The sequence below is a fragment of the Engraulis encrasicolus genome, chromosome 9, assembly GCF_034702125.1.
Source record: "Engraulis encrasicolus isolate BLACKSEA-1 chromosome 9, IST_EnEncr_1.0, whole genome shotgun sequence".
Lineage (NCBI taxonomy): Eukaryota > Metazoa > Chordata > Actinopteri > Clupeiformes > Engraulidae > Engraulis > Engraulis encrasicolus.
The window spans coordinates 52504936-52531976 of record NC_085865.1 but is presented as its reverse complement, the minus strand read 5'-3'; the positions used below and the strand labels follow the sequence as shown (position 1 = coordinate 52531976).

Below are 27041 nucleotides of genomic sequence, written 5' to 3'. Positions count from 1 at the left end.
GTTTTAATAACGTAAAAAAAATAAATGACCTCACATAACGCTGTATCAATGGAATCTCAGCCCCGTATGCTAAATATAAGTAATGTATTCCGGCTATTTTTACAACCTCCTGAAGACATTTTATCGTGTCTGCTTCGTGCTTTGCAATGCATGCGTGTATACGTGTATGCTCTTATTCCTATGAAAAAAAACCTCCCCTCCCCCAGACTTTAGAGGAAAACCTCATCCCGTGTGTAAATGCTGACTGACTGGACATATGCACGATCGTCACAATTCTCCCATCTACACATCCAGCGCTAATAGACTTTCACATGACACGTTCTTGGCATCAGCTGGAAGGCTTTTATTTATTAAATTATGGCGACTTTGTGTCTTTACGTGGAAGCGCCCTCACCCTGTACAAGTTGCTTTTCCCCTCACCATCGACCTCCATTTCAGCAGCTCTTGCGCACACATGAAAACCAGGGCTGGGAGATAGACCGTGGTTCTCTGGTCGCTTCTTTTGGTCTCATGTGTTATATAAACAAATGCATTTAGCCCACCAACATAAGTGAATGGTTTCTTGGTATTTTGATTAAAATTCCTTTTACGCCGCAGAGGGTAGTTCACTTTACGGATGTCTGGTTGCTCTCTTCTTTTAGCGCGTTTCTATAATTGTTGGAAACACACATGGGATGGGCCATGATAAGGTGACTTTAACTCCCACTGCATGGAACAATGAGAGAGCGTTCGAGATAGCATTTGGAGGCCGGCAGTCAAGGGGTCATCTATGCCCGTGTGTGCCCGTAAGCGGGTGCACATGTCCTGAAGAGAGGGACAGAGAGATAGAACGTGCGTGCGTTGTGTGTGTGTGTGTGTGTGTGTGTGTGTGTGTGTGTGTGTGTGTGTGTGTGTGTGTGTGTGTGTGTGTGTGTGTGTGTGTGTGTTTGCGCGCGCGCGTGCAGAACGCTGAGTGCACAGAACGCGCGCGCGAGTGTTTGTCTGTGAGAGAGATAGAACGTGCGTGCATATGCTTAGTGTGTGTGTGTGTGTGTGTGTGTGTGTGTGTGTGTGTGTGTGTGTGTGTGTGTGTGTGTGTGTGTGTGTGTGTGCGCTCGCGCTCTAAATGTGTGTGTGTGTAGGCCTATGTGTGTGTGTGTGTGTGTGAGAGATTTTTTCATACATACGAATGTCTACAGCAAACCATTGAAGTTCTACCGTGTGCATCCTCAGGCGTGACGTTAAGGGAATGGCACCGCAAGCTATCCCCTGGCCTACCGCTGTCTTTGGCGTTACAGGCCCAAGGCCTATAGAATGTACAGAAGGAGGACGTACAGAAACCACGTGCTGAGGTAGCTATAGCCATGAGCAGTTCATGGGCTTCATACTCAAATCGATATATCAAACTTATACTTCAGAGAGAGAGAGAGAGAGGCACCGGCCATGTCAAGATTTTAAAATGTCACATTTACAGAATAACATTCAAGTTCGGCAGTAGGTGTGCAACAAAATAGCATTTTTTCGGGAAATATAGTGTAGTAGTATTTTGATTAAAGCAAATACGCTTTTGGCGAGTCAGTGTGCTACGCATTTAGGTGGCTGAAACAACTGGGCACACGGCAGATTTCAACTGAACCTTGTCGGTTTGAGGAACACTACTTGAATTAGTAAAATTTTCATTAGCACGTGCAAATGCGTGGCATTTTCTGTCATTTTGGAGATTATGTGCAAATTATACATCATTTTAAATGAAATGTGTTCTCAAGTCCTGAAAGACTAGTAAAATGCATTATACGCGTTTTATCTGCGTATTGTAGACACCGGTTGTGTGAACAGCATCTGTCTCATTCTCTCAAGGTGTTCTATTGGCGCGCTTGGCAATATACCCTGCGCTATTAGGCCTTCGATTTTACACCCGATTTTCCCAAGAGCGAGTGCGGTTTGTCCGTTGTGTCCCACATAGCCTCTCTACACGGGTAGTGACTGTTGCACCGTGACACAACCATATCTACCCACGGCAGACTGGAGGAGAGCAGCAAAGACGTAGAAAAAGACTGGCGAGGACAAGGTGCATATTAATTCTAACCACCTCTCAGCCCTGCTGATGCCATAAGGTTATTGCACGATGGAGGCCTACCCAGTCTCTCTCTCTCTCTCTCTCTCTCTCTCTCTCTCTCTCTCTCTCTCTCTCTCTCTCTCTCTCTCTCTCTCTCTCGCCCTCGCTCTCTCAATATAAGCTACAAGCGTGCTTCTGTAGACTGTGCAACACTTCTCTGAGCACTAACCTATTCCACAGCGTCTGTGTAGGCACTGGCCTCTAGCCCTATCCCCCTGTATCCCCGATTGTAGTTAGGCTTTGTAGAGTCCGGCAGACTGCTAGCACTTTCCCCGGCCATTCATCATCAATCTACAGCAGCAGCTCAGGAAAAGGCAGCACTGACAGTTGTACGTGCGGGTTGAACTATACACCAATCCCAGCGACACACACACACACACGCACGCACACACACTTTGGTACTCATTTCGACGTCGTGTGCAAAACCACGCGCACGCACGCACGCACGCACGCACACACGTTTCACTTTTCAACTCAATTCTTTAGTTATGTCAGACACAAGTGCACGGTCCATAAAAGGAACGCAATTTCATTATACTACCTACAGACCCTAATGCTTATTATGCTTCAACATATGATTTCAAATCGACGTCATTTTCAGCCAACTTGTTGGGATAGCGGGTATCAGGCATAAATAAAAAAGATTGCAGCACCTGTGGATTTAATTGTTTAGCCTGCAATATGCGATATTCCAATGCTATACATGAGATGGGTGTTGGATCTAGGGCTGCTGGTCCTTTTGTTTGTTTGTTTGTTTGTTTGTGTGTGTGCGTGTGTGTGTGTGTGTGTGTGTGTGTGTGTGTGTGTGTGTGTGTGTGTGTGTGTGTGTGTGTGTGTGTGTGTGCGTGCGTGTGTGTGTGTGCGTGTGTGAAAGAGAGAGAGAGAGAGAGAGAGAGAGAGAGAGAGAGAGAGAGAGAGAGAGAGAGAGAGAGAGAGAGAGAGAGAGAGAGAAAGAGACAGAGACAGAGAGACAGAGACCTAAGATATCAGTTGGGTGTCCTTGATGACAAAACCAACATCCATTGTCATCAGAAATTGACTTCTGTTTATCATTGTGGATGCACTCTACAAACCATGCGCGTTTCAGACAGATACACATTGTTTACAAACTGACCCAAACCATGCACATACATTTTGGAAAGGGTTATTTCCTGAATTTAGCCTATGCGTAATCTTTCTGCGACTTGTGATTTTGCTGTAGGCTATATACACAGTCGTGAATATTCTGGAACACAAATCCCCTATCTAGTGTTTTGTTTTCTCGTGTTGGTCATTTAATTAAATACCAGCAATGACCAATAAATGGAACAATGCGTAAAATAACACAGTAGGCTACTGTAACTAATACAATCATAATTTCGCGGTTTGCTATGGTCACAAAGTGTCTCTAATTCCCTATCTCAGTTTAAGTATAGAGACAAGGACAGACCTATTCAATGCAACTGTAAAGGGAACCAGTGTAATAACATAGATATATGACTTAAAATAACGCACTTTGTAATAACAACAAAATACTGTAGAATTAATTAAATTAAACCATGCAATTTAGGCAAGAGTATCGTAGTTTTTAACAACATTGACATTGGATTGTGCGCAGAATTCTTCTTGCCATTATTATAAAGATTCTTATGAATTTATATCGCCACCGTAAATACACATATTGGGTATAGCAGATTAGGTTGATAGCATTAAACATAATCCATCAGTCAAAATTAAATAAAACAGGGATTTATTTGGTCGTGGACTGCCTTCGCTAATTACTCGCACTAAACTCCCAGATTCCACTCACTTCTTTCAGTGACATGAGGACGGGCCTTGGGGCTGAGAACGTGACGGACTCACCAAGTGGGGGTCCCGCATATTTAGTTCACAACAACGTACCCGGATTCTCAAACACTCACCGGAGAAAACACATCGTGGCGCAAATAAAAGTTTCATTTGAACCCCAGAAGAGTTGTCGGGACATGAGACTTGTGTTGTGGTACTGTTGGTGATCGTGTGAACAAAGTTTTGATGGAGAGGACGGTCGTGTTAGAGCGAGTGTAAGGTAAGAGGACGCGTAAGAATTGCGCGCTTTAAAACAATGGAGGAACAAAGAAGGGCTACTAAGGGACGTTTTGGGAAGTCTACATTACGAACATTCGTTGCAGACACTAACATGTTGAGCAGGAAGTTACCCAGAATGTTACACGTTTTTTATCGTAATGCTAAAAAAGACGTAATTCTGTCCCACTGTACTTGACACAACGACGACACAAAACTAAAAGAAGTCGTGTAAACTCGGGAGTTTTGTAACACTGCTGTTTGTCCTATTAAAACTTCATCGATCATCCAACTTTGAATGTATATTCGCCACAAAAGTATGTTTTTTGTCGACCGAACTTGCAAGGACCAACGTGAACTGAGGTTGGGGCGGTTTGCACATCTCTTTTCAACTTTTGCACCAAATGGACAGGGGCGCATAGCAGTTATTGGAGTCACATGTGAATGCCAAACCTACACCTTGTTTCTGCCCCTTTGGTGGAAAGTGTTTGGCATTAAATGTGGTGCGCAAATTAATATATAGCCTACATTCCAGTTAATAAAATACAAATATTGAAATAAACATAAACATCACCACTTAAGCCCCCCAATAGAGGTACCTTGAAGACGAAAATTTAACATGCAACCCGACACCTTGTGTGAATAGGATGGGGGTGGGCCAGAATAACCTTTCACCCGACCGTGTCCTGTCTATTTGTATATCGTATGCCCCTACTTTACCCACAAGTCATTGCGTAAATCCAACTCGTGCCACAAACTCGCTTTTTAACGCAAGTTGACTGGACACAGTTGTCTTCCGTGACACTGTAGCCTTCATTAAATTTTAGGCTACTTACTAATGGATTGTATTTGCAATAACACAGAACACCCAGCAGTGGCTGAGAAGCCACATTCTCCAGTCCATGCGTCGAGTGATAAACTACTGCAGTTGAACAGACACTCCCATCACATTTACATGGACATATAACCAAACACGCCAAGCGAAATACTTCACGTCAGGTGTAACTTCGTATAGGCTGGCCCATATCTGAGAAGAGAATAATTAGCCTAATCCAAGTGAAATGAAGCAGGAGTGGTCCTGTTTATCGTCCTTTTGTCATAGCCTTGGCTACACGAGTGATAGTTACATTTTACGCATCTGATATTTCGAGGGACATTTTGTGGTCTCCTCCATCATGCTCCTCACGAGCAATAGCACAAATGTGGCACCAGCAACATGATGTCGTTGGCACACACCTACAATACAGACGCACGAGCACACAAGAGGGTGTACACCATGCATTCATACGATCTGATTTTCTTAGCCCCTTTCCAGTGAGCAGGTGTTCTTAGTCTGAGTGTTTTAAATGATAATCCCAGAGGCCCCGTGGAATATCTGCACACGTGACAGGAGCCTCGACGCCAAGGTCTAATAATAACAACATGAAAATACATCTTGGCCTAATTCATTTTCACAAGACTATCAACTTTCACAATTAGCTTCTGACTTAGCTTTACAGAAGACCAAAAATGGTTATTACATGCTCATTTATTGAATGAACCAAGGATATTCCCATAAACTTGACGGGACTTCAACATGCCTACTTCTACACACTACCACATGGGCCTACGGAGCTACAGGTCTTTGCCCTCACAGATGAGTTATAAAGGTTCCCGTCTGGGTTAGTGTAGCTACAGGAGCTCTTGGTCCGTTGAGTGCGAGAAAGCTTGTGTTATTGATATTGGGAGACCCAAATTTATATATTACAATATCAGTCGTCAAGTTAAGTATTGTTAAAAATATATATATAGGCCTATTTAAAATACAGGATAGACTATATTTGGACGCAAATTAAATGATGCCTTTGCTAAATTTTATAGGCCTATTTTAATTTACTCCTGGGCCACGAAATCGCATAGTGGTTTTTCCTTTCAGACACAGTGCAAGTGAAGTTAATATCTAATCCACCGCCCTCCCAAATCAATTGCTCAATTGTTGGTTACGAACCAAGTTGTCCTATATATCAAGTTCTACGGTGCGTAATAAGTCGATTGAATTGCCATAGCGCCCACATCGCCATCATCACACTAAATGACTTCAGGCCCATAACAATACATTGCAGCCCACCGCATGTGAAGATGTGAAAGGTTTTCCAATCATTATTTGGCGTGACCGTCCTGTATATCAGCAACATAGCGAGAGAGCGAGAGAGAGAGAGAGAGAGAGAGAGAGAGAGAGAGAGAGAGAGAGAGAGAGAGAGAGAGAGAGAGAGACTCGCAGTCTTACTGACAGTGTTGTAGGCAAGGTTTGGCTTCATTTCAAGCGCCAAAGCGTCACGTAGGAGCATAACGACGAAAATCTGGGTGTAAATCTGCGTTTTAACTGTGCGTTACATTAGCGTCGAGCTGTTTTTTTTTTCTCAGAGCCTTCCTCCGCCGAATATCAACAAGTTATTTCCGCAAGACAAAGGACTGGGTAGAATAGCTGGTCCCCGCCACTAATCGCCAATTACATGGGTTGTAATTATACATTTCGGTTATTGTACAGGCTTGGAAACAGAGGACTAAATCAGACCTAAACTCAGGCCGGAGTGTTGCCTGGTCACCGCGAAGCAGCTTTGTGATAGCAGAGGCCCTCGACTTCAGAGGGATTCCCTGCATTTATACCCTACCCTGCCCATCCCCCATCACCTCCATACGACCACCTTCAAACACACACACACACACACACACACACACACACACACACACACACACACACACACACACACACACACACACACACACACACACACACACACACACACACACACACACACACACATTTCAGCCAAGTAGTGGATGACAAGATATGTATAATTTGTGATATATGTTTAACAATTTATATTTGTATTTACAAAGTGGTAGGGTTTGGGTTTTGCGATTTGACACAAAAGTCTTGTGCTAAATGCCAAATGTGGTTTTCTGTGAATCCTGAGCATTATATTTTATATAGCCTAGTCTAAGAAAAACACTCACCGTTCCTAAAGCACATCATAAATGTTGGGCATATGTTTACAGTTAATATAAATTTGAAAAAATGCAAAAAAAAAACCAGAGGGACAAAAATAGAAATTGTGTTTACAATCTACCAAGCATAATGAAAACACAAACCCATATTGGTAATGTTTGATAATTCATTTTGGTAACATTTGGAGAACTAACGTCAGTGAAAGAGGATGACTACTATGTATAAAACCAACTGTCATGAAGATCGGCTAGAGCTAAATTACAATTAAAAGCAACTATGAGACTCAAAGGCAAAAGCAATACATAAGATAAGTAGCAATAAGTAAACATAAATAGGCCTAATTAATAATTATTATTGACACTGTGGTGTCAGTGGTGTAGGCTAATCCAAGAACAATAGTAGTAGTAAAAAGGAAATAATGAAGGTGAAGATGTGATGTCCAAACAAATGCCCATGGCCACTAGAACAAAAACAAACAGAAGTGGATGGCGATGACTTCAGGACGCATGTGTGTGTGTGTGTGTGTGTGTGTGTGTGTGTGTGTGTGTGTGTGTGTGTGTGTGTGTGTGTGTGTGTGTGTGTGTGTGTGTGTGTGTGTGTGTGTGTGTGTGTGTGTGTGTAAGGGGCCCTCACCTCCCTTCTCAATGGGCCTGTGTGTTCATAATGAGACTAAGCTGCTGTGAGGGATATTCTGGAATATTTAGGAGATTCCAGAGTATTTTAGATGGTTTAGTTGGAAACACTGACTGCTGGATTTAAAAATAGTCTGGACTAGATTAAATTTGGGAGATACTTTATTACTCCGGAAGGAAATAAAAGTAATTGAAGGGGCACAATAATTGATGTACAGTTAATGGCAACTGTCCACATATCAATCTGTGAAATGTAGTGTGATAATCCTCCTAGGTAGGCCTACATCCAACATGTCTTGAAAGTGTCATAATGGAGAACAAGATCATGAGCATGCCTCAGTTTGTAACAGGCTCCCTCTAAATGATGCATGCTGTCATGATTTCTTGCATACCTTGTGTGAATCATGGCGGGTGATGTCCACAACTGCTACATGCATTTGCATCCTCCGTACTACTGTATTCTGATGCATTCTCTCCTTTCACTGCAAACCACTGCGTTTGTTTTGATATTAAATTTAAATCCATTTCATAGGGCCAGTACAATGCCAGTTGCTGGTCATTTTTACAAATATATATTCGGTATGTCATGTTGCAAATGTGATATTGCTGCTATGATATAGCTTTTGATAGGTTAACAAAAATTATACGTGTATTCTCTATGATCTCTCAGTTTTTTGTCTCTATGTCATGGTTGGGCCCTGTAGAGTGATCTGCGTGTTGCAACTGCATGAAGGGCAGTGGGGCCTTATATGACTCGCCCACTAATAGGCCTATGTGGAATGCAAAAGTAGCCTATAACTTAGACATGTACAATACTATACTACATGTAGGGCCTACATAATATATTGCAGCCTTTTTCCTTCTTGCGATATCATATTTCCACAATGATCTTGTACATGCATTGCAGCACCCCTGCTTTAATATTTGTTCACTGGTAGCAATCAGACCTTATTTCAATCAAACCTTATTAAGCCTACCAGATATTTCCATATTTAAATAGGCTATTTCCATATTTCAAATAGTGTATCAGTTTTAAAGCGGTACATTTATCAGTAGCCTAAATGAATATTGCCACACGTACATCGTGTCAGATTTTTACATGAACTGTATAGCCTACATAGGCCTATCAAAAGTTATTACCTTGTGTTTGGGGAGAATGGATATAGGCCTATACAGGCTCCAAGCAGGTTTCTTTGCTTATGTCATCTACCTTATATCACAGACAGAAAGGACAATTCTGTGTATTTTATGTAGGCCTATCTATGGCTGGTGTCATCTTAAAACAATTCTCATAAATGTAGCCTACTGTTTTTGAAAAAATCCTGGAATGTTACATACGCTGACACATCATGAGCATGTCCTTGTTCAATAATGATTATGAAAAAATATTGCTACACGTGTAGCTAACCCATTGATAATAACAATGTAACTAACTGGACCCTCGTGCCTTCATTCTTCTCTGCCCGTCATAACCACGCGCATGCGCCCACGTGCTGTACTTCCCGAGAGCCTCTAGCTCGCATTTGTGTGTGCTGAGCCGAATGTAGTACTGGGGAAGTAAACACGACAAAAATGGCCTTGCGAAGAAATGGGACCTAATCCACACATTCAATTGGACTATGGAGACGTAATGTAAACAATTAGGTCTACATTTTCTTCATTACCTATGTTGTAGATGGTATCCAGTGAGCTGTATCTGGCAGTGGAAGACGACTACTTCGCGAATAATATGAAGGAGATGATTGGAGGCTGCTGCGTTTGCTCAGATGAGAGAGGCTGGGCCGAAAATCCTCTGGTTTACTGTGACGGCCATGGTTGTAACGTCGCTGTCCATCAAGGTAAATTGTATTTACTAATGAAAAACAATCAAATTTCTTGAAGTCCTACACAGCACAACATGTGCAATGCGAAGTTGTTGGCAACGTCAGCGGGTTGTTGTGCTAACCCTTTGCTAAGTGACCTCGGCTCAACCATGGTTTCCCTCCAGAGCTATAGCAAACCATTCATGTCCTCGGGTATCCTAGCCAGCTAGCTTGGTGGTTCTTAGATGGTGTCATTATGAGGAAAGTGCATAACAATTCGATGTGTTTGCAAACATTCACTTGACACAGTTTTCAAAATAAACGATAGATATGCCGCCGCTGTTGCTCACAATGGAGTTGTTTATGTTAACCTTGCTAAGATCTGAAGCTATGCTGGAATGCTAGGACGCTACTCAATGAGCTAACTTATTGACATATTCTGTGCTCTTTAGGATCTGGTTGCCCAACATTGGCCCCTTTTGACACCATAGATTAGCAAGCTTTGTGGCAAGGACACAACGTTACTTCAGATGCGTTGGTTGAAGTTACGCTTGTCTCTGAAGTGGCACGATAACACACAACAATCCGAGTGCTAGCATGCTTGCCATTCATAATTCAAGACTCTTCAACGTTACCCTAGCCTAGCTGCCACACATTTCGCAGATCAGATAAGGTGGACGTTGCATGCTCGCAGAATATGCATGCTACTCTCAGCTAGATATGCATGCGTGCATGGCATGCACACATGCTGACCCGACCGACCGGTGTCGAGAGAGATGAAGAAGCAAGAAAGAAGAACAGATTGAAGATTAGCTGCAAAAACGTGGCAGGAGCACAAGGCTTGAAACTCAAAAAAGGCAATCGGATTTAATGTTTTGTGGAATATTTCCTTGTCAGATAGCAGCACTGTCAGATTTGCAAAAAGCATCAAGCTAGGACAGGTGACAAGAGTGTCAGCTGTCTCAGATGTTTGGCTGTGCTTTAGCCAAATGAAACACTACAGCGGCAATGGTAGTGCTACTGACCCAGATTGCAGAGTGGTGAAGTGGATTAAGGTCAGGACAGAGAGGGCTGCATGCACTGAACACCAGTCTTGTTGGGACCCCAGAGATGTCTATTGCATGTGATGTCATTGTGATTTTTTTTTTTACTTTGTGTGTGTGTGTGTGTGTGTGTGTGTGTGTGTGTGTGTGTGTGTGTGTGTGTGTGTGTGTGTGTGTGTGTGTTGAGTAAATGTGTCAGAGAAAGAATGTAAATTCATGTACCTGTATCAGTATGCTATTGTTTACCTCACAGAGTGCGTGTGTGGGTGATGATTGTCTATGTCTTATTATATGTTAAGTTTACACATTGCACATTGGAGACAGGTTTAACTCAATTTCAAACTTCTGTGCTAACCCTGTTACATAGATTTTGACAATAAAGTACACTTGACTTGAGAGTGGCCAGATAAATTAAGCTTAATTAATAAATTGCCTGAGAATACAGTCGTAGTTTGAGGTGCACATTTTTCCAGAGGGGCTGAAAAATGCTAGTTGTCAGTCCATATGATTTGGTATCACAAGAGCACTTGTTCTAATCACGAGATATATAAGAGGGTGATGAAATGTCAAATTTGTTCAGGTGTATGTTATGAAAAGTTGGACTTGACATTTTGTCAGTTATTGAGTTTGTTACAAAGTATTACTGCAGCAGTATCAAGAGTATCAATCCGTTTAATCTGACACACGACTGCTGATAGAAATACAAGACAATGGAATATCAATATCTTTCTTGATACTTTGACTACTCATTTGTCGTGCCTAATACCAATATGTCATAACACAGGTGTAAATGACACTTCTGTCATTGTATCTGCTACTGAAAGTACATTTCATGTAATCAATACAGCCAGTCAATATACTTTGTAGTGTAATTGTACGGTTACATTTCCACAGACCTGTTGACTGTGGCCTGGAACTGACATGTGAACCAAAGCCACCCTATTTAACCATGCCCACACACCCCTTTACCCATAAAGGCAGTTATTACAGGGAGATTCCCCATTTAACTTAGAACGACAACAGTGACATTTAAATTTGTTTGCATGATACTCAAAATGAATATTATCCTTCATTGTCCAAAAATCCAGTTCCCACTTTGTGCTCATAGTAAACTCACAATTTTCAATTTTGTTTCCAACTGGGTCATTTCACGTGAAATCAGACACTTTGGGACCCGACCGACACAGATTTCAATCATACTTATTGTGCCTGTTTAGTAGCAAGGTAGCACCCCAGAACTGCATTTGTGCGAATATGACACCAATATTAAGGGAGAAACAGACTAGCAAAGGTTTATATGAGGGTAGGACACTATACATTCAGCCTTGATTATATCAGTCAGTGTAAGTCACAAAAATATGTCTGTGGTGTTATTTGAAAGGTCTTTTCTGGCTCTACAAATTACACAAACAGCATGGAACACAGCAACCCTCAGAATACGAATTATCATAAATTGAAAAATTAAAAATTGAATATCAAAAAAACGTATATTTTAAAATCGCCAGTTCCTTGTCTAAACATAGCCTGCAATGTCATGAACAACAGGTGAAATGCTGGTGTTTGGTTCTTTATTCATTTCAGAGATAATGGGACTCAAAAATATGACATCATAAAAATCACCTAGTAATAATTTGGTAATACCGTAGTAATATCACATGACAGCATGTCTATCGGAATATGTGAAGGATGGAGATGGTCCATGAGGATGCAGGAAGTTCAGTTTCACCTCTCCAGTGCTCGGCATACATTCCTCAACACATGCTAGTCACTAGTTGCCATCATATACAGCTACAACATACACTTTGATGCTTGAACATTTAGAAAATTCCTTTACTGAGCTTATTCTTTCAACCCTGCATTCTCTGAATGCTGAAAATGGTCTAGCTTCCACTGTGTCCATTGACAATGGGCAGAAACTGTGTAGTTTTTGAGTACCTGGAATAGGGACCGACGAGGGTGCAGGGCCCACCGGGAAAATGCCCGTTATGCCAGATGACCAGTCCAGTCCTGTCCCCAACACAACTCTATTACTACTTCATTACAACTCATTTCAACCTTTATGTCCCATTATCTCTGAAATGAATAAGGAACCAAACACCCCATTTTCAGGTGTTGTTTATGACCTTACAGGCTATGTTTAGACAAGAAACCGGCCATTTTAAAATATATGTTTTTTTGATATTCAATTTTTAATTTTTCAATGCATCGCAATTCATATTCTGAAGGTTGTTGTATTCCATGCTGTGTGTGTAATTTGTAGAGCCAGAAAAGACCTTTCAAACAACACCTCAGACATCTTTTTGTGACGTAAACTTACACTGACTGATATAATCAAGGCTGAATGTATAGTGTCCTACCCTCATATGTAAACCTTTGCTAGTCTGTTTCTCCCTTAATATTGGTGTCAGATTCACACAAATGCAGTTCTGGGGTAAACAGGCACAGCAAGTATGATTGGAATCTGTGTCGGTCGGGTCCCAAAGTGTCTGATTTCATGTGAAATGACCCAACTGTAAGCTTACAAGCCAATTTTTCTTAACTGAGGTCTTCTGTGCTAGTTCACCACTCAGTGCTCAAAACAGCACTCCAGTTCAGGCATGGGATACACAGCACGAGACCGCTGGAGCTAAAGGTCTAGACTGGTAGCTTAGCACTACCGATACTGTGTCAGGCTTTGGGAGGGAAGTTTAGTAACGCTCTACGCCGAACTCTGCTAGTTGCCATCCGTTACGCTCACCTCTCTAAACCTCACCCCCATCCCGCTGATGTCAATAATCAATCAGTCTGTGATTTTCTGCTTTGTCCCTGGGCAGGAGGCTATGCAGTATGATACAATATGATTCATGATTATGTCATTTTTCCCTGTTCCCAGTGCTCATAATATTAAGTCAGGATATTTCTTTTCCCCCCTCTGCTATGGAATATTATTATTATTATTACATTATACTTATATAGCTGACACTTTTATGCAAGTCTGTTGTTATAACTGTATTCCTCTTGTATCCCCTCTGTGGCGTGCTATGGAATATGATGCTGTAGTGATGTATGTTGTTCTACTTCTAACAACTACATTACATCACACTACACTTAATTGATGCTTTTATCCAAAAGAGACTTACAGTTATTATTTTTCAGGATATTGATTACAGTCCCTGTAGCTATGTGGGGGTCAGGATACTTAATCAAGTCAAGTCAAGTCAAGTCAAGTCAAGTCAAGTTTATTGTCAATTTCTTTACATGCACTGGTCATACAAAGAATTTGAAATTGCGTTTCTTGCTCTCCCATGCAGACATAGACTAATCTAGGTAAGGACATAGACAGTATAGACATAGACAGTACTCATACATGGACATAGACAGTATGGACGTAGACATTGCTCATACAGACATTTAAAGTGCAAGACTGGACAACAGAAGACTTGTAGAGAACATACATTAAGAGGAGGTATTTTGTTGTTCTTTTTTCTAAAAGTCCTTTATAGCGTTCTGACATAGTAATAGTAGCATTTGAAGAAATAAATAATTAAAAAAAAGGTTTTTATTAAATACACCAGCAGCAGTATGTGTGTGTGTGTGTTTGTATGTGTTTTGTGTGCGTGTGTGCGTGTGTGTGTGTGTGTGTGTGTGTGTGTGTGTGTGTGTGTGTGTGTGTGTGTGTGTGTGTGTGTGTGTGTGTGTGTTTAGTGCAGGTAGAAAGTGCGGTGTGCGTCTGTGTGTGTGTACCTGTGTATGTGTGTGTGTGTGTGTGTGTGTGTGTATGTGTGTGAGTATGAGTTGTGTGTCAGTGTGTGTATGTTTGGGTTTAGTGCAGAAAGTGCAGTGTGCTTGTGTGTGTGTGTGTGTGTGTGTGTGTGTGTGTGTGTGTGTGTGTGTGTGTGTGTGTGTGTGTGTGTGTGTGTGTGTGTGTGTGTGTGCATGTGTATGTTTTGAGTTAGTGCAGGTTGAAAGTTCAGTCACAGATGTAGTAGTGCAGGTGGAATGTTCAGTCGCAGATATGGTGGTGGGGATGAGGGGGGGGAGCGTTGTCAGTGGCCTGGCTGGCTAGAGGCTGACAGTGAGGGGAGAGTGGGTTGAGTGTTCAGTATCTTGATTGCTTGATGCATCGTGCTGCTTGCAAGCCTGGTGGTACGGGAACGGAGGCGCCTGTACCTCTTTCCAGAGGGCAGGAGGCTGAACAGTTTGTGTGCAGGGTGGCTTGTGTCTTTGATGATCATCAGTGCTTTTCGGGTGAGGCGTGCGGTGTAAATGTCCTGCAGGGAGGGGAGTGGTACTCCAATGATCTTCTTCGCTGTGTTCACAACACGCTGGAGTGTCTTCCTGTTAATCCATGGAGTGAGGAGTGGAAGGGTGGGATTTGACCTTGCGACCCTCTGATTTACAGCCCATCACCTTAACCACTGGGCCACGGATGCCACATCTAACTGTATTCCTCTTATTTCCCCACTGTAGCGTGCTATGGAATCGTGCAAGTCCCGACGGGCCCCTGGTTCTGCCGAAAGTGTGAATCGCAGGAGAGAGCTGCCAGGGTGGTACGTCTTCTCACCACCACACACATTAACACACACACACACACACACACACACAATCTGACATATACACACTCACACACACACACACACACTGACACAAAATGTGACACACAGAAACACATACACACAATCTAACACGCATGCGCACGCACACACACGCAAGAAAAAATATGCATGCACAATCTGACACATGCAGGCGCAAACACTCACGCAATCTAACAGATGCGGACATACATACACACACACACACACAGTGCGTCTTTTTCTCTCTGCCCCCAGAGTGTGATCCATCTGGAGGCATGTGTCTAGATGCAGGTTGCTATTTTTAGACCGCCGACAAAACGGCGAACATAGGATGGAGCGGGAACACATCTCATGTACCTTTTGTCTCCTTTAAAGTTGCGTTCATCTTTTCCAAACACAAACTGTCACGTTGTATTTTGTGGCTTTTGTGGCTCATTTGCCAACTAAACACACGCTTGTTGTTGGTACATCTTTTCTGGCACGTTGTCTTCCATTAAAATGTTGTGATTGCACTTTTGCATTCTTTTTTGATGAAAGACACGTTTTGAAACATGCCTGCCGTTTGGGAGAGTTTATCAGTGTCTGGACATTATTTATTTATTTATTATTTAGCACATTGACTCCAAGTAACGTAAAAATGCCTCCCATGCGTTAGCTCCCAAAACGTAAAATAACGTTTTTACGTTTTTTTTAATGAACTCTGAATCTACACATTCTAGTGCACATTCTGTGTGATTTTCGGAATTATGTGATAAACAGAACTGACGTAGATCATGAAAACCCCTACAAATTCAAAACTCCAAAAAAGTCAGGATCTGGATATTTCATCATCTTTGCATTTTATTACACACAGTATTTGAGTTTTATTATAGCGAATCAAACAACTTCCTGATCACGTCACGTCACGTCACGTCTGAAGTTACTTCCTAGAGAATCAAAACATGTCCTATCATTGCCTTTCTAGCTAGCCTATTCCTAAACATATGATGGGAGGATAAGGAGTTTTGCTGTCATCAAGATAGGTGTAAAATGGAAGGTTGTAATGAAAAACAGCATGCAACACACCAGGAAGTAACCTAATTTTGCTTTGGCACGTCTACTTTTATCTACAGAACGAAAACTGCCAGTCAAGTGACATTAGCTAGCTAGCACTTCAGATGATGTGGCTCTGAACAATAGCCTCACTAGGTGATGTTTGCGTCGAAATTGCGTCTGCAGGTTTAAGAAAAAATATTCGGTGGCTGTTCAAAAATTGATCTAAGTTAATTGGCTGGGAGTCTACAGCTAAAATTCCAAAAAACGCCCGGTATTGAATGTGTTAACAGACTTTTACTATGCGGGTGTTTATTATTTCTTTTCAGCTTCACTTTCCTGGTCCAGCACCTGCACTCATGTGGCCTCTCTTTGATTTTCCAACTAGCCATCAGTTACCTGATTTGCCAGTTTTGTTGTACAAGCAACTGTATAGTTACAGTGAAGGCCTAGACAGCTGTTCTGTGCACATGGAGCCATGTCTGCATGGCCTGCTCTCATTTAGTAGGCTGCATGGTGCCGTCATCTTAAATCATAAGGTCGAATTGGTCATTCTAGATTAACACATAGTTTTTTGTTAACTGAAGGTGTACCCCCCACTTTGTAACTGTTGTTGTAGTCCTCTATCAATGAATCATATTTTAACTTGCTCTGGACTGAGAATGAAAAGGCAGCATATTAAAAAAAAAAATGTTGTAGATATTTTTAAGAAGGTCCTATCCAATCTTATTTAATCTATTTATTTGGTTGTTGGTTTTTAATATGATTTTGTAAATGTGATGTGAATATTTTCTGTATTGGCCATGGTCTAGCCAAATCTTGCACCACAAGTAGTAACCGCTTGAGGATGTGTTGTAAGCGACCAAGGTTTTCGCCATCTTGGGTGGGTGGGTACACTGTGCTGTTAACTGTGGAATCCAAAAAGGCAGAGAACGTGCGCCCCTCAGTGATACAGGTGCTGGACCAAGCAGAGGAGAACTGAAAAAAAATACTCCGCTCTGCTTCACTGATCTATGGTCCCACAAGCTGAATAGTGCAACGTTTCTGTGACGCTCTGTCTTTAAATTTGTGGGAGCCTACATCAGTATTGTGGACCTTTTTTATGATTTCTTTTCAATTTTAGCAAGTAGTTGTAGAATGTGAAGATGAGGAGAGTTGAGGGAACTGAACTGATGACGTTGAGTAACGTTTCTGTGTGAAATACAGCACGAGAATCATCTGGCTTGTTGTTCTTGTTGTTAAAAACAATCCTAATTACGTATGCAGAGACGTTCATGCTCATTTTCTCCATCATCCTGCATCCTGAAAGTATTCAATTCCATTTTGCCTGAACGCCTGTTGCCTACACAAATGCAACGGATTAAAACAAATGCACATGTCACGGTGTGTAGCTTTGATTTCTTGGGGGTTTGCTGCGATGCTGCTGTTGCATACTCTCACACCACTGGTGGGATAAGCTGGACCTTTGTCCCATTTGTCCCAAGAAAGTACTCCTTTGTGTCTTTTTTCCCTTTCGTGACCAGAGGCTGGCACTCTCTTTCCCTCTCTCTCTCTCTCCCTATCTCTCTCTCCCTCTCTCTCTCTCGTTTGCAGTAGCCACATCATTGTTTTGTCATAACGACTGTGTCCCCCTCTAACAGACACACACGTACACACACGTACGCACGCACGCACGCACGCACGCACGCACGCACGCACGCACGCACGCACACACTGCACTGTTGGTGGTGCCACTGTATCTACTCTAGTCTTCAGGAAGACTGAATTGGGGTTGTGGAGAGAGAGGGAGAACAAACGTGTGTGTGTGTGTGTGTGTGTGTGTGTGTGTGTGTGTGTGTGTGTGTGTGTGTGTGTGTGTGTGTGTGTGTGTGTGTGTGTGTGTGTGTGTGTGTGTGTGTGTGTGTGTGAGTGAAAGAGAGTGATGAAGGCAGGATGAGAGAGCGAGCAAGCAAGAGTCTGTGTGTGTTGTGGTCGTGTGAGCCAGCAAAGAGGAGGTGGTGGCAGGCCGGCAGGCAGGCAGGCAGGCAGGCAGGCGGGCATGAAATGTAGATGGCAGTTGGGCTCAGCATTAACAAAAGGAGGGGCCACAGGACGGAGCGGCCTGTTGCGCAACCCTGATAATGCGGCCCCTTTCTACAGCCTGGAGCCGGGCCAACTCACGCCGTCCCCCACTGCACGCAACTCAAACGCACACTACGCTACACGCAGCTTTGGCTGCAGAGATGGTGCGGCAACCAGCAGCACCGCACCCCCACCCCTAAAGCCACCACTGAAATGACAGCGCTACTGGTGGGGACACCTGCTCGCTACCCAACGATTTAGGATAAAACAATTATTATTATTGTCATTCATAGTAAAGGGAACAACACAATTATTGTTTTATATTTATGGAGCATTTAGGCTAGTTTGATATAGAGTGCCATTGCAAATTGTCTTTTCTGGCTCTACAAATGACACAATCAACAAGGAGCACAATGCAACAGTTATCCGAGTATGAATTATGGGTTATCAAAATATTACACATTTAACATGAAAAAAAAATCGACAACACCTGAAATATAGGTGGAAATGATCAGTCCCCTGAAACTAAGCCTCCGAAATCTCCAAAAGCAACACTACAGAGTTCTGCCTACTAGCATCAACCCCGATGTAACCACTGAGTTACGCCTACTAGCATAAACCCATGTCTGACCACTAACTGTGCCACCTGCTTGCTCCCAACACTACAAATTGCAATCCAAGAATTTCTTGTCATGAACCTATACACATTAATGCACATTACACATATTGCTCATGCTTGAGTTCAATAAACCTTCCATGCAGTACACACAAACATACACAAACCGTAAATAATCCCTTATCCCCCCCAAAATCACCAAATGCTACTCTGCGCTGTTTACACTGCCAGGCCCTATGATGTGACCACTGGGGCTGACTGTACCACCGACTACTCTGCTCTTTCGTCTGAAAGAAGAGGAAGCTTTTTTCCTCTTTCTTTTCTTTTCTTTTCTTTTCTTTTTTTGACTGACAAGCGAGAAGCTGCAACACAGAGAAGAGCAGCCCAGCCAACCACCAGCACAAACGGTGCCTTCACTTCCCCTTCCCTCCGATTGTTTTCCTTTTTTTACATTTGGCTACAGGGCTACTGCAGCAATTGTAATTGTCCGGCTTCGGGCGCTCGTTTGGTTGGTAATGGGCTGAATTTGGGTAATCGGGCAAACGAGAGCGATAATGAGCTAGCTGTGTGGACCCAGAAGCCGTGTGTGTGTGTGTGTGTGTGTGTGTGTGTGTGTGTGTGTGTGTGTGTGTGTGTGTGTGTGTGTGTGTAATGCTGGACCATGGCCAGGCGGGACACCCGTTATCTACCCTAGATGAAAGCAGATGTTGTTCCTCAACACCCCATTACATGATTGCTATTGTCTAAGGGCAAGGGCAGATTACTACAGTGCACAGGCCTACCGGGCCCAGGGGGCCCTGAAGCCCAATTGCTATATATTTCCATTCTCATGTTGTGTTACAATCGCACTTTCAACTACTATATTCTTTTTTTTCCTCAAAGGACTAACTGCTATATGTACAACGACATACACTCCTGCATCTCGCTTAAAACCCTGAATCGTTTTGTACACTAGCAGCATGCATTGAGTGGGGACCTTTTTGTTTGCATGCCCAGGGGCCCATGGAATTATAATCCGTCCCTGTCTGGGGGGCATTGTAGCTCTAGCACTGTAGTAGTGTTTCGCTGTAGACTTCAGTGCATCAGCACAAATGCTTTGTCATGCCATTCATGATTGAATCGGTCTTTGAAATTAAGGAATAAACAATCTGTAATTCTCCACTTCCAGCTCTTTGTTAATTTGTTTGTAGTGAAGTAAAAATAATATTAGTAAAACTTAGGTAAAAAAAGCAGTCGATCAGCAGTAGTCCAGTTGACTACTGTTTATTTAAAATCATCATGCCACCGCTTATCGGAGTGTACCTCGGCTCAAATCAGTCTTTGGGGTTGGATTTAGGATCTTTTACCCTTATTTCCAGTCAGTGTCTGCCTCTTTTTTAAGTGGCCTTTGCAAGCAAACCCATCTTTGGTCTGTCTAGTTCAAACTTGTACGCTAACAGTTGACTTGTTGACATTAAGCTCTCTGGGTTTCCCCGAGGATTGCCACAGAGAGACTATAACCCACCAAGACTTTGGTATTGACTTTGCTTTGTCAGTTTAACTGCGTTTGGTTAAAACACTTTGGAGTGTTTCTGTTTTGCCCGTTCTTATACATATCCGTCATTAGTTTTGTTTGGATTTGGTCAATGTGATGTGATTGTGGAGGTTGTTGTATGTTAGGATACTTGGTTCACATTGGCCATGATTACATGATGCTTTAACTCCAAATTAATAAATTAGAATTAAATAGTTCTGTCGAGTTTACACTGCACTTTCATTTCATTCCGAATTGAGATGTGTGTAGTAGTACAGGATGCTTTCAAAGTGGAATTAAGTTTTCAATATGAAAAGTTCATTAAACACCCTCAAAAGAGCGAACCTGAAGACGCACTGGGCGAAATGCATTGTTCGCTACAAAAACAGTGTCCAGTGTGCGATGTTTAATGAACTTTTCATATTGATCACTTTTTCCTGCCTTACACCTGCACCTGGAAAGCTGATGGGTTGTGCACAAGGACTTTCATGCACTTTGGAATTAAGTTTTATTTGGAATTAAGTTGAGTTAATTTGGAATTAAATATCCGATGTAACCAATGCCATTGTGTAGATTGCTTTGTGTATGGCTATTCTGGCCATTTGTGGGGCTGCCATACCTGGAACCTACTCCTCTGCCTTCCTAGTTGTCCAAGAATGACGTGAAAAATTCATTTGAGAAACCCTTTGAACTAGATACAAAAAGGTAAATATAGGTTTCTGTGACGTTATGTAACTTTATACTATATAGTATATTACACTTAGCTGATGCTTTTATCAAAGATTATTTACAGATAGGTTATTGATTACAGTCCCTGGAGCAGTGTGGGGTTAGGCCATGGCTGCCCCAACACATGGCAAGTTGGCTGAGTTAAACTCAATGGCTTGTTCCTATTAAGTTAAGTCTGTGTCACCAATTATATGGAATAGGCCTGTGATGAATGCATCAGGATCCCAAGCAGGCAGTGGCCGATCCAGAAGAGTAATGCAAAAGTCTGTCTGTCTGTCTGTCTGTCTGTCTGTCTGTCTGTCTGTCTGTCTGTCTGTCTGTCTGTCTGTCTGTCTGTCTGTCTGTCTGTCTTTCTGTCTGTCTGTCTGTCTGTCTGTCTGCGTGTGTGTGTGTGTCTGTCTGTCTGATCTAAAGCCCCTGCTCAGAGGACAAAACCAATGGCCCCTCCACTACCAACAAAACAGCCCCACACACCATTTTAGTTTGACAGGAGGAACAACATATTTGTTTATTCTTCATATCTGTTGCATTTTGACTTAACATTTTAGTGTTAACTTAAGAGTGTCTTCTGTCGCTTCATATAGCCATTAGTTTCCATTTGAATTGAATTGTGGCTATCAATGTTAAAGAATGGTGCCCAAAACCCTGTACCCATGAGGTGTGAAGAGGGATGTGGGGCTCCAATGGGGTAATCCAGAAGTGTGTGTGTCCCAGCGCGCACACGCACACACACGCACACACTCCACTGGAGGTTAGGACAAGTCGTCTTTGTCCCATGAACACCTCCCCGTCTGGCCGTAGTATTGTTGACTTATAATATCATGTTATCAGAGCAGAACTGGCATATTGTAAAATGCACAGCCGCATGAAATTTCAGCCCTCTTTCAGTGTAAAACCACAACACTCTTCCACTCACCTGAGCCATGTTACTGTATGTGGCCAGACCAACACAAAGGGGATGACGTAATCAAAAGACAAGGGCGTTTTTTTTTTCTCCTGAAGGGTAACTTCACCCTGAAAATACATTAAAGGTGGAGGAGTATGTAATCTTGTTTTCATAGTTTATTTCCCAGAATTTTCGCTGCCCATACCCAAGTCTTTTCCATGTATATTCACCATCATCAATTTCTATGTAATCATTATGATTTGGAAATGTATTCATGAATCCCGTAGATGGAACGTCTCCATGTCCCTCCATTTTACATTGCTAGTAGTAGTGATAAACATCTTTGGCTGCAAAACTTGGGTGTACGTTGGTCGAACCAGTTTATATTACTGGCTTATTTCTCAATTAAAAGCTAAAATTTGTGAATGGACAGCACACATTTTGAAAATAAATGACTGAAATGTACTTTTGCTGTAGGTGGGTTGTGAAGGAAGCGTAAAATCGTGAGACTTGCGAAGAAAATGTTGGTGTCTAGCACAATATACATTATGTACATATATAAATATCACACATGTACGGTACCCCATACATTTAAGGATCTTTAGTGTCCCATTTGAAGAGGGGAGACAAAGCATCGGGAACAAAGACGCACTTCAAGAGGCTGTGGTTGAACCTCTTTATGTCTTTATGCTTTACATCCTCACATGTCCACATGTTAAAATGCTGCTACTCTTTGTCTATGTGCACAGGGAAGCAGAGGCTGCTGTGTCTGAGGGCAGAGGGGACTTGGGGGTCAAATTGGGGTCTTGTCACTTACGTGTGTGTGTGTGTGTCTCCACAGAGGTGTGAGCTGTGCCCCCATAAAGATGGAGCCCTGAAGCGCACAGACAATGGAGGTACGTACCCGCCCAGACCAATTACACTCACACACTTTTTTTCCTATTCTATCCTATTTTATAATGAATAGGATAATATTCTATTCTATAGACCAGTGCCCAGAGATAAATAATCAACAGCAACACGCGCACAAATAGTATTTTGATTTGGAATACCTTCAGGGTCCACTATATTTGTGGGTGTTGCTGTTGCCCATTTATTTCAGTTGTACTGTTTATTGCAACAGAGGTGGTGGGAATTTCAAATAGGCCCGGATTTGGAATATGTTGGGAACTGCTGCTATAAACTTTCAAAAAACATTTCCATCCCTGCCTGTCACCGTCTTTGATGCCGTATCAGTCAAAACAACTTATGTCTGTCCATTCATCAGCCTGCCTTTTATCAAATGTGATGCGCACATCAACAACTTTCTTACCTATCCTCAGGTCTTTGCAGGTGTTGCTAAGTTGGCCACCTCCAATACTTGTAGGTTGTTGGTGTTTTGCTATTGGATTCTACCATCTGTTTCAGTCTACCCAATCAATCAGCAATCTAGCTGCATTGTTATCTATACTTATTATATGGTTGTGACGTCATCGGTCGAATGCTCCATTCATTTCAACGGGGCTCCCCAACGTTCGCACGTCTGTTATGTAAGGGTTAACGTTCGGCGAGAAGGTCGCTACCGTGGAATAGCAGCACGACAGAGAGAATCTTTAGACCCCGACGCGGAGCGGAGGGGTCTTGTTCTCTCTGAAGTGCTGCTATTCCACAAAGCGACCGAGTCGCCGAAAGTTAACCCGCTTATTATATGGATATACTTAAATGATTCACACATGCGGGGACATTTCTTTAGACCTATTTAATGTTAAGATTGTTGCTGCGCAAAACAAAACAGTGCCGTTGTGGAACACCGCTAGGCAACAGCTAGGTAGGCTAGCCAGGACAACAGGTGTTGTCTATCACAGCAGCTGATTAGAGTGACAAAAGACCGGACACCCTGCGGAGTGATATGAAACATTCGCTTTAGCCACTGACTTGTATACAAGCCAGTGGCTTTAGCAGTGAACGTCTTGTTGCCATTGACAGCGGTAGCCAGGACAACGGGTGCTGTCTATCACAGCAGCTGATTAGAGTCTTGTTGAAAAGTCGCTTTAGCAGTGAAAAGTCTTGTTGCCATTGACAGCGGTCTGTTATAGACCAACCCGTCCGTTATCGAAAAATAACAGACGTCCGAACGTTGGGGAGCCCCGTTGAAATGAATGGAGCATTCGACAGATGACGTCACAACCATATAATAATTTTCGATAACGGACGGGTTGGTCTATAACAGACCGCTGTCAATGGCAACAAGACTTTTCACTGCTAAAGCGACTTTTCAACAAGACTCTAATCAGCTGCTGTGATAGACAACACCTGTTGTCCTGGCTACCTAGCTGTTGCCTAGCGGTGTTCCACAACGGCACTGTTTTGTTTTGCGCAGCAACAATCTTAACATTAAATAGGCCTAAAGAAATGTCCCCGCCATGTGTGAATCATTTAAGTATATCCATATAATAAGCGGGTTAACTTTCGGCGAGTCGGTCGCTTTGTGGAATAGCAGCACTCCAGAGAGAACTCCGCTCCGCGTCGGGGTCTAAAGATTCTCTCTGTCGTGCTGCTATTCCACGGTAGCGACCTTCTCGCCGAACGTTAACCCTTACTTAACTAACATTTATTAACAAGCTTATTGTTAACAGCACATCTACAAATGGTTGTAAATGAGTAAGAGCCAACCTATAGCTGTGCAGTGGAGTGGGAATCTGCTTCTATTGGGTACGTTTGATGTGTATTTGACAGTTGGATACTCATGTTTCCAGTGTTTTCATGTCTTTTGCTCCTTGGAGGACAAACTTCCAGGACTGCAGCGGTTGTGATTGGTTCACCTTTTACAAAGTGTTTATAACGCTTTTTTAGACTGTTAACATAAAGTGTTACCAATTAATTTAGTAAATTGCTACCTATCGCTAGGGCTCTCTAGGTGTTGGATTTGGCACCTCCACTACTTCTTGCAAAGTTCTCCATGAGTTCATGGGTTTGGAGCTGCAGGACAGAAGGGAGGGGGAGGGGGGGTTTGGTGGACGCTGGTGTTTGAGACCGGCCATAAAACCATTAGGAGTTAAGACCAAGTGCACACCACACCACGATGTGCCCTCCAGCCCTGCGTTGCTCTGCTCTGCCCTGGTGTTGGTGTTGTTTCAGAGACAGCTGCCGCTTGCTGTTGTAACAAAGAGCCTTATCTCCCTCCAGCTGATGCCGAATACCACACCACACCACACTAAACGCAAGGCAACACCACACTACACTGCGCTCCGCTCCGCTCATTCACTCACCTCATTACTTGGTTCTCACTTTCAGCTGTGAAATGGATCCCTGCCTGTAAATTGTCTGCTAACTCTCGACACAAAGGGTGCGAGGTTTTTTGTTCTGTGTAGTGTGTGTGTATGTGTGCGTGTGTGCCATGGGTGGCTAAACTTTGACTGACACTGGAGAGAGGTGGTAGCTAGCGCCTGTTGCGTTATTGGTGTTTATGGGGTTTAATTATACACAAGGCTAGTAGTTGTAATACTGTAGGTGCTGTGGTAGACATGAATTGGGAAAACATTTTTTAGCAGTAGTTGCGGTGTTATACATGTTGTTGTATTTGGGAGAGAAAAAAAAGTTAAACACTTTGTCAAATGTGTCTGCGTTGGGAATGTGTTTTTAATATAAAATGTCATACACAAGTTGCTCTGTGGAATATATTGTTGCATGAGGGGAAGTACATATGTTTTCCTGCTTTGTGTTGCTCAAATGATTAAAATTAGATCTGGCAAATTGTTGTTGTGGAGAAAGTAAACATCGTTACTGTGTGGGCGGTGTAGATGTTGGACCAATCACAAACAAAATCATGTTGTTTTTTAAACTGTTATTTTATTCTTTTTTTACCTCTCGCTTGTACTATCAATACAGGAAATAATATATTTTTGATACTTTGGAGGGAGAAGAAAAAGAATACATGTATAATTTTATAATAATTTCACACACTGCAGAACAGTAGCCTCGCGCGCCATCCTACGTACTTCCGCCAAGACACTTGGCTCCGCACTGCGTCTGGTACCTGTCCTCTGTGGAGCGATGTTGACCGGTAGGATTTTCGCCGGTGTTCTGACAAACGGTCCTACATTTTAATTTTATCCTACGGTAGGATGTTCTGTCAGACATGTCTGTTAACCCCTTAAGACACGGCATTATAAATTAGCTGTTACCAGCATGGCAATGACCAAGTCGTAATGTATTACTAAAGGCCCCGTGCACTGTGATAGTAGTGTAGTACTATAGTAGTTAACTTTCAATGTCTATTACAGCGTGCCTCAGGAGGTACGGCGTGCATTAAGGGGCTACACGGTCCTACATCGCCATAGATAGACGTCAGACATGTTTGTTCAACAACTTATAAATTAAATCCCGATTTTTCAGAAAATGCCCTTCCTGCTTCCTGCAATCGCGTCAGATCAAACAAAGTCCAGACCATGAATATGAAATGGAAGTGGTAGTATTATGGGATGGTCAGGACCAGGCTAGTACAACAGTGCCTCTCCTCATTTTATTCTTTATTGGTGGGAAAGCTTTTCTCAATGCTTTTGGAAAGGAAGGAAAGTTTTTCTCAAAGTTTTTTTACAATGGTTTTTAGTATAGCATGCACTGTGCCCAGTTTGGTGGTAATGTACTCTATTCTAATGTGGCCAGACCAGGCTAGGAGGCTGTATATACTTACTTGGTTCATTGTGCGTGTGTGCGTGTGTAATCGTCCCTGTTGAGAGTCGGAGGCTGTGTCCTGTCCCTTGCTGTGTGTGTGTGTGTGTGTGTGTGTGTGTGTGTGTGTGTGTGTGTGTGTGTGTGTGTGTGTGTGTGTGTGTGTGTGTGTGTGTGTGTGTGTGTGTGTGTGTGTGTGTGTGTGTGTGTGTGTGTGTGTGTGTGTGTGTGTGTGGAGTTGGAGGCCGTCTTCTGTCCTATACCTCGTGCGTGTGTGTGTGTGTGTGTGCGTGTGCGTGTGTGTGTCTCCTGTACCTCATGTGGCTGTGACTGCTTGTCCTCTGCCTCAACCCTGCCGTCAGCCTAATGGCCCACAGCCTTCTTTTAAGTGTTTGTT

The 27041-nt window shown here is 42.7% G+C and overlaps 1 protein-coding gene across 7 annotated transcripts in view; it reads left to right on the top strand.

Moving 5' to 3' along the window:
* Positions 1-3969: 3969 nt before the first annotated feature.
* Positions 3970-27041, top strand: part of mllt10 (MLLT10 histone lysine methyltransferase DOT1L cofactor) — a 102098-nt gene continuing 79026 nt past the window's right edge. For 6 of the 7 annotated variants that reach the window (XM_063207363.1, XM_063207362.1, XM_063207359.1 and 3 more), the window contains exons 1-3: positions 9268-9597; positions 15054-15133; positions 22836-22890. In XM_063207363.1, coding sequence (XP_063063433.1) covers positions 9435-9597; positions 15054-15133; positions 22836-22890 — 298 coding nt within the window. In that variant the 5' untranslated portion in view covers positions 9268-9434. Of the gene's footprint in view, positions 4143-9267; positions 9598-15053; positions 15134-22835; positions 22891-27041 lie in introns of those variants that run through there. The other variant, XM_063207358.1, reaches the window with a different exon arrangement.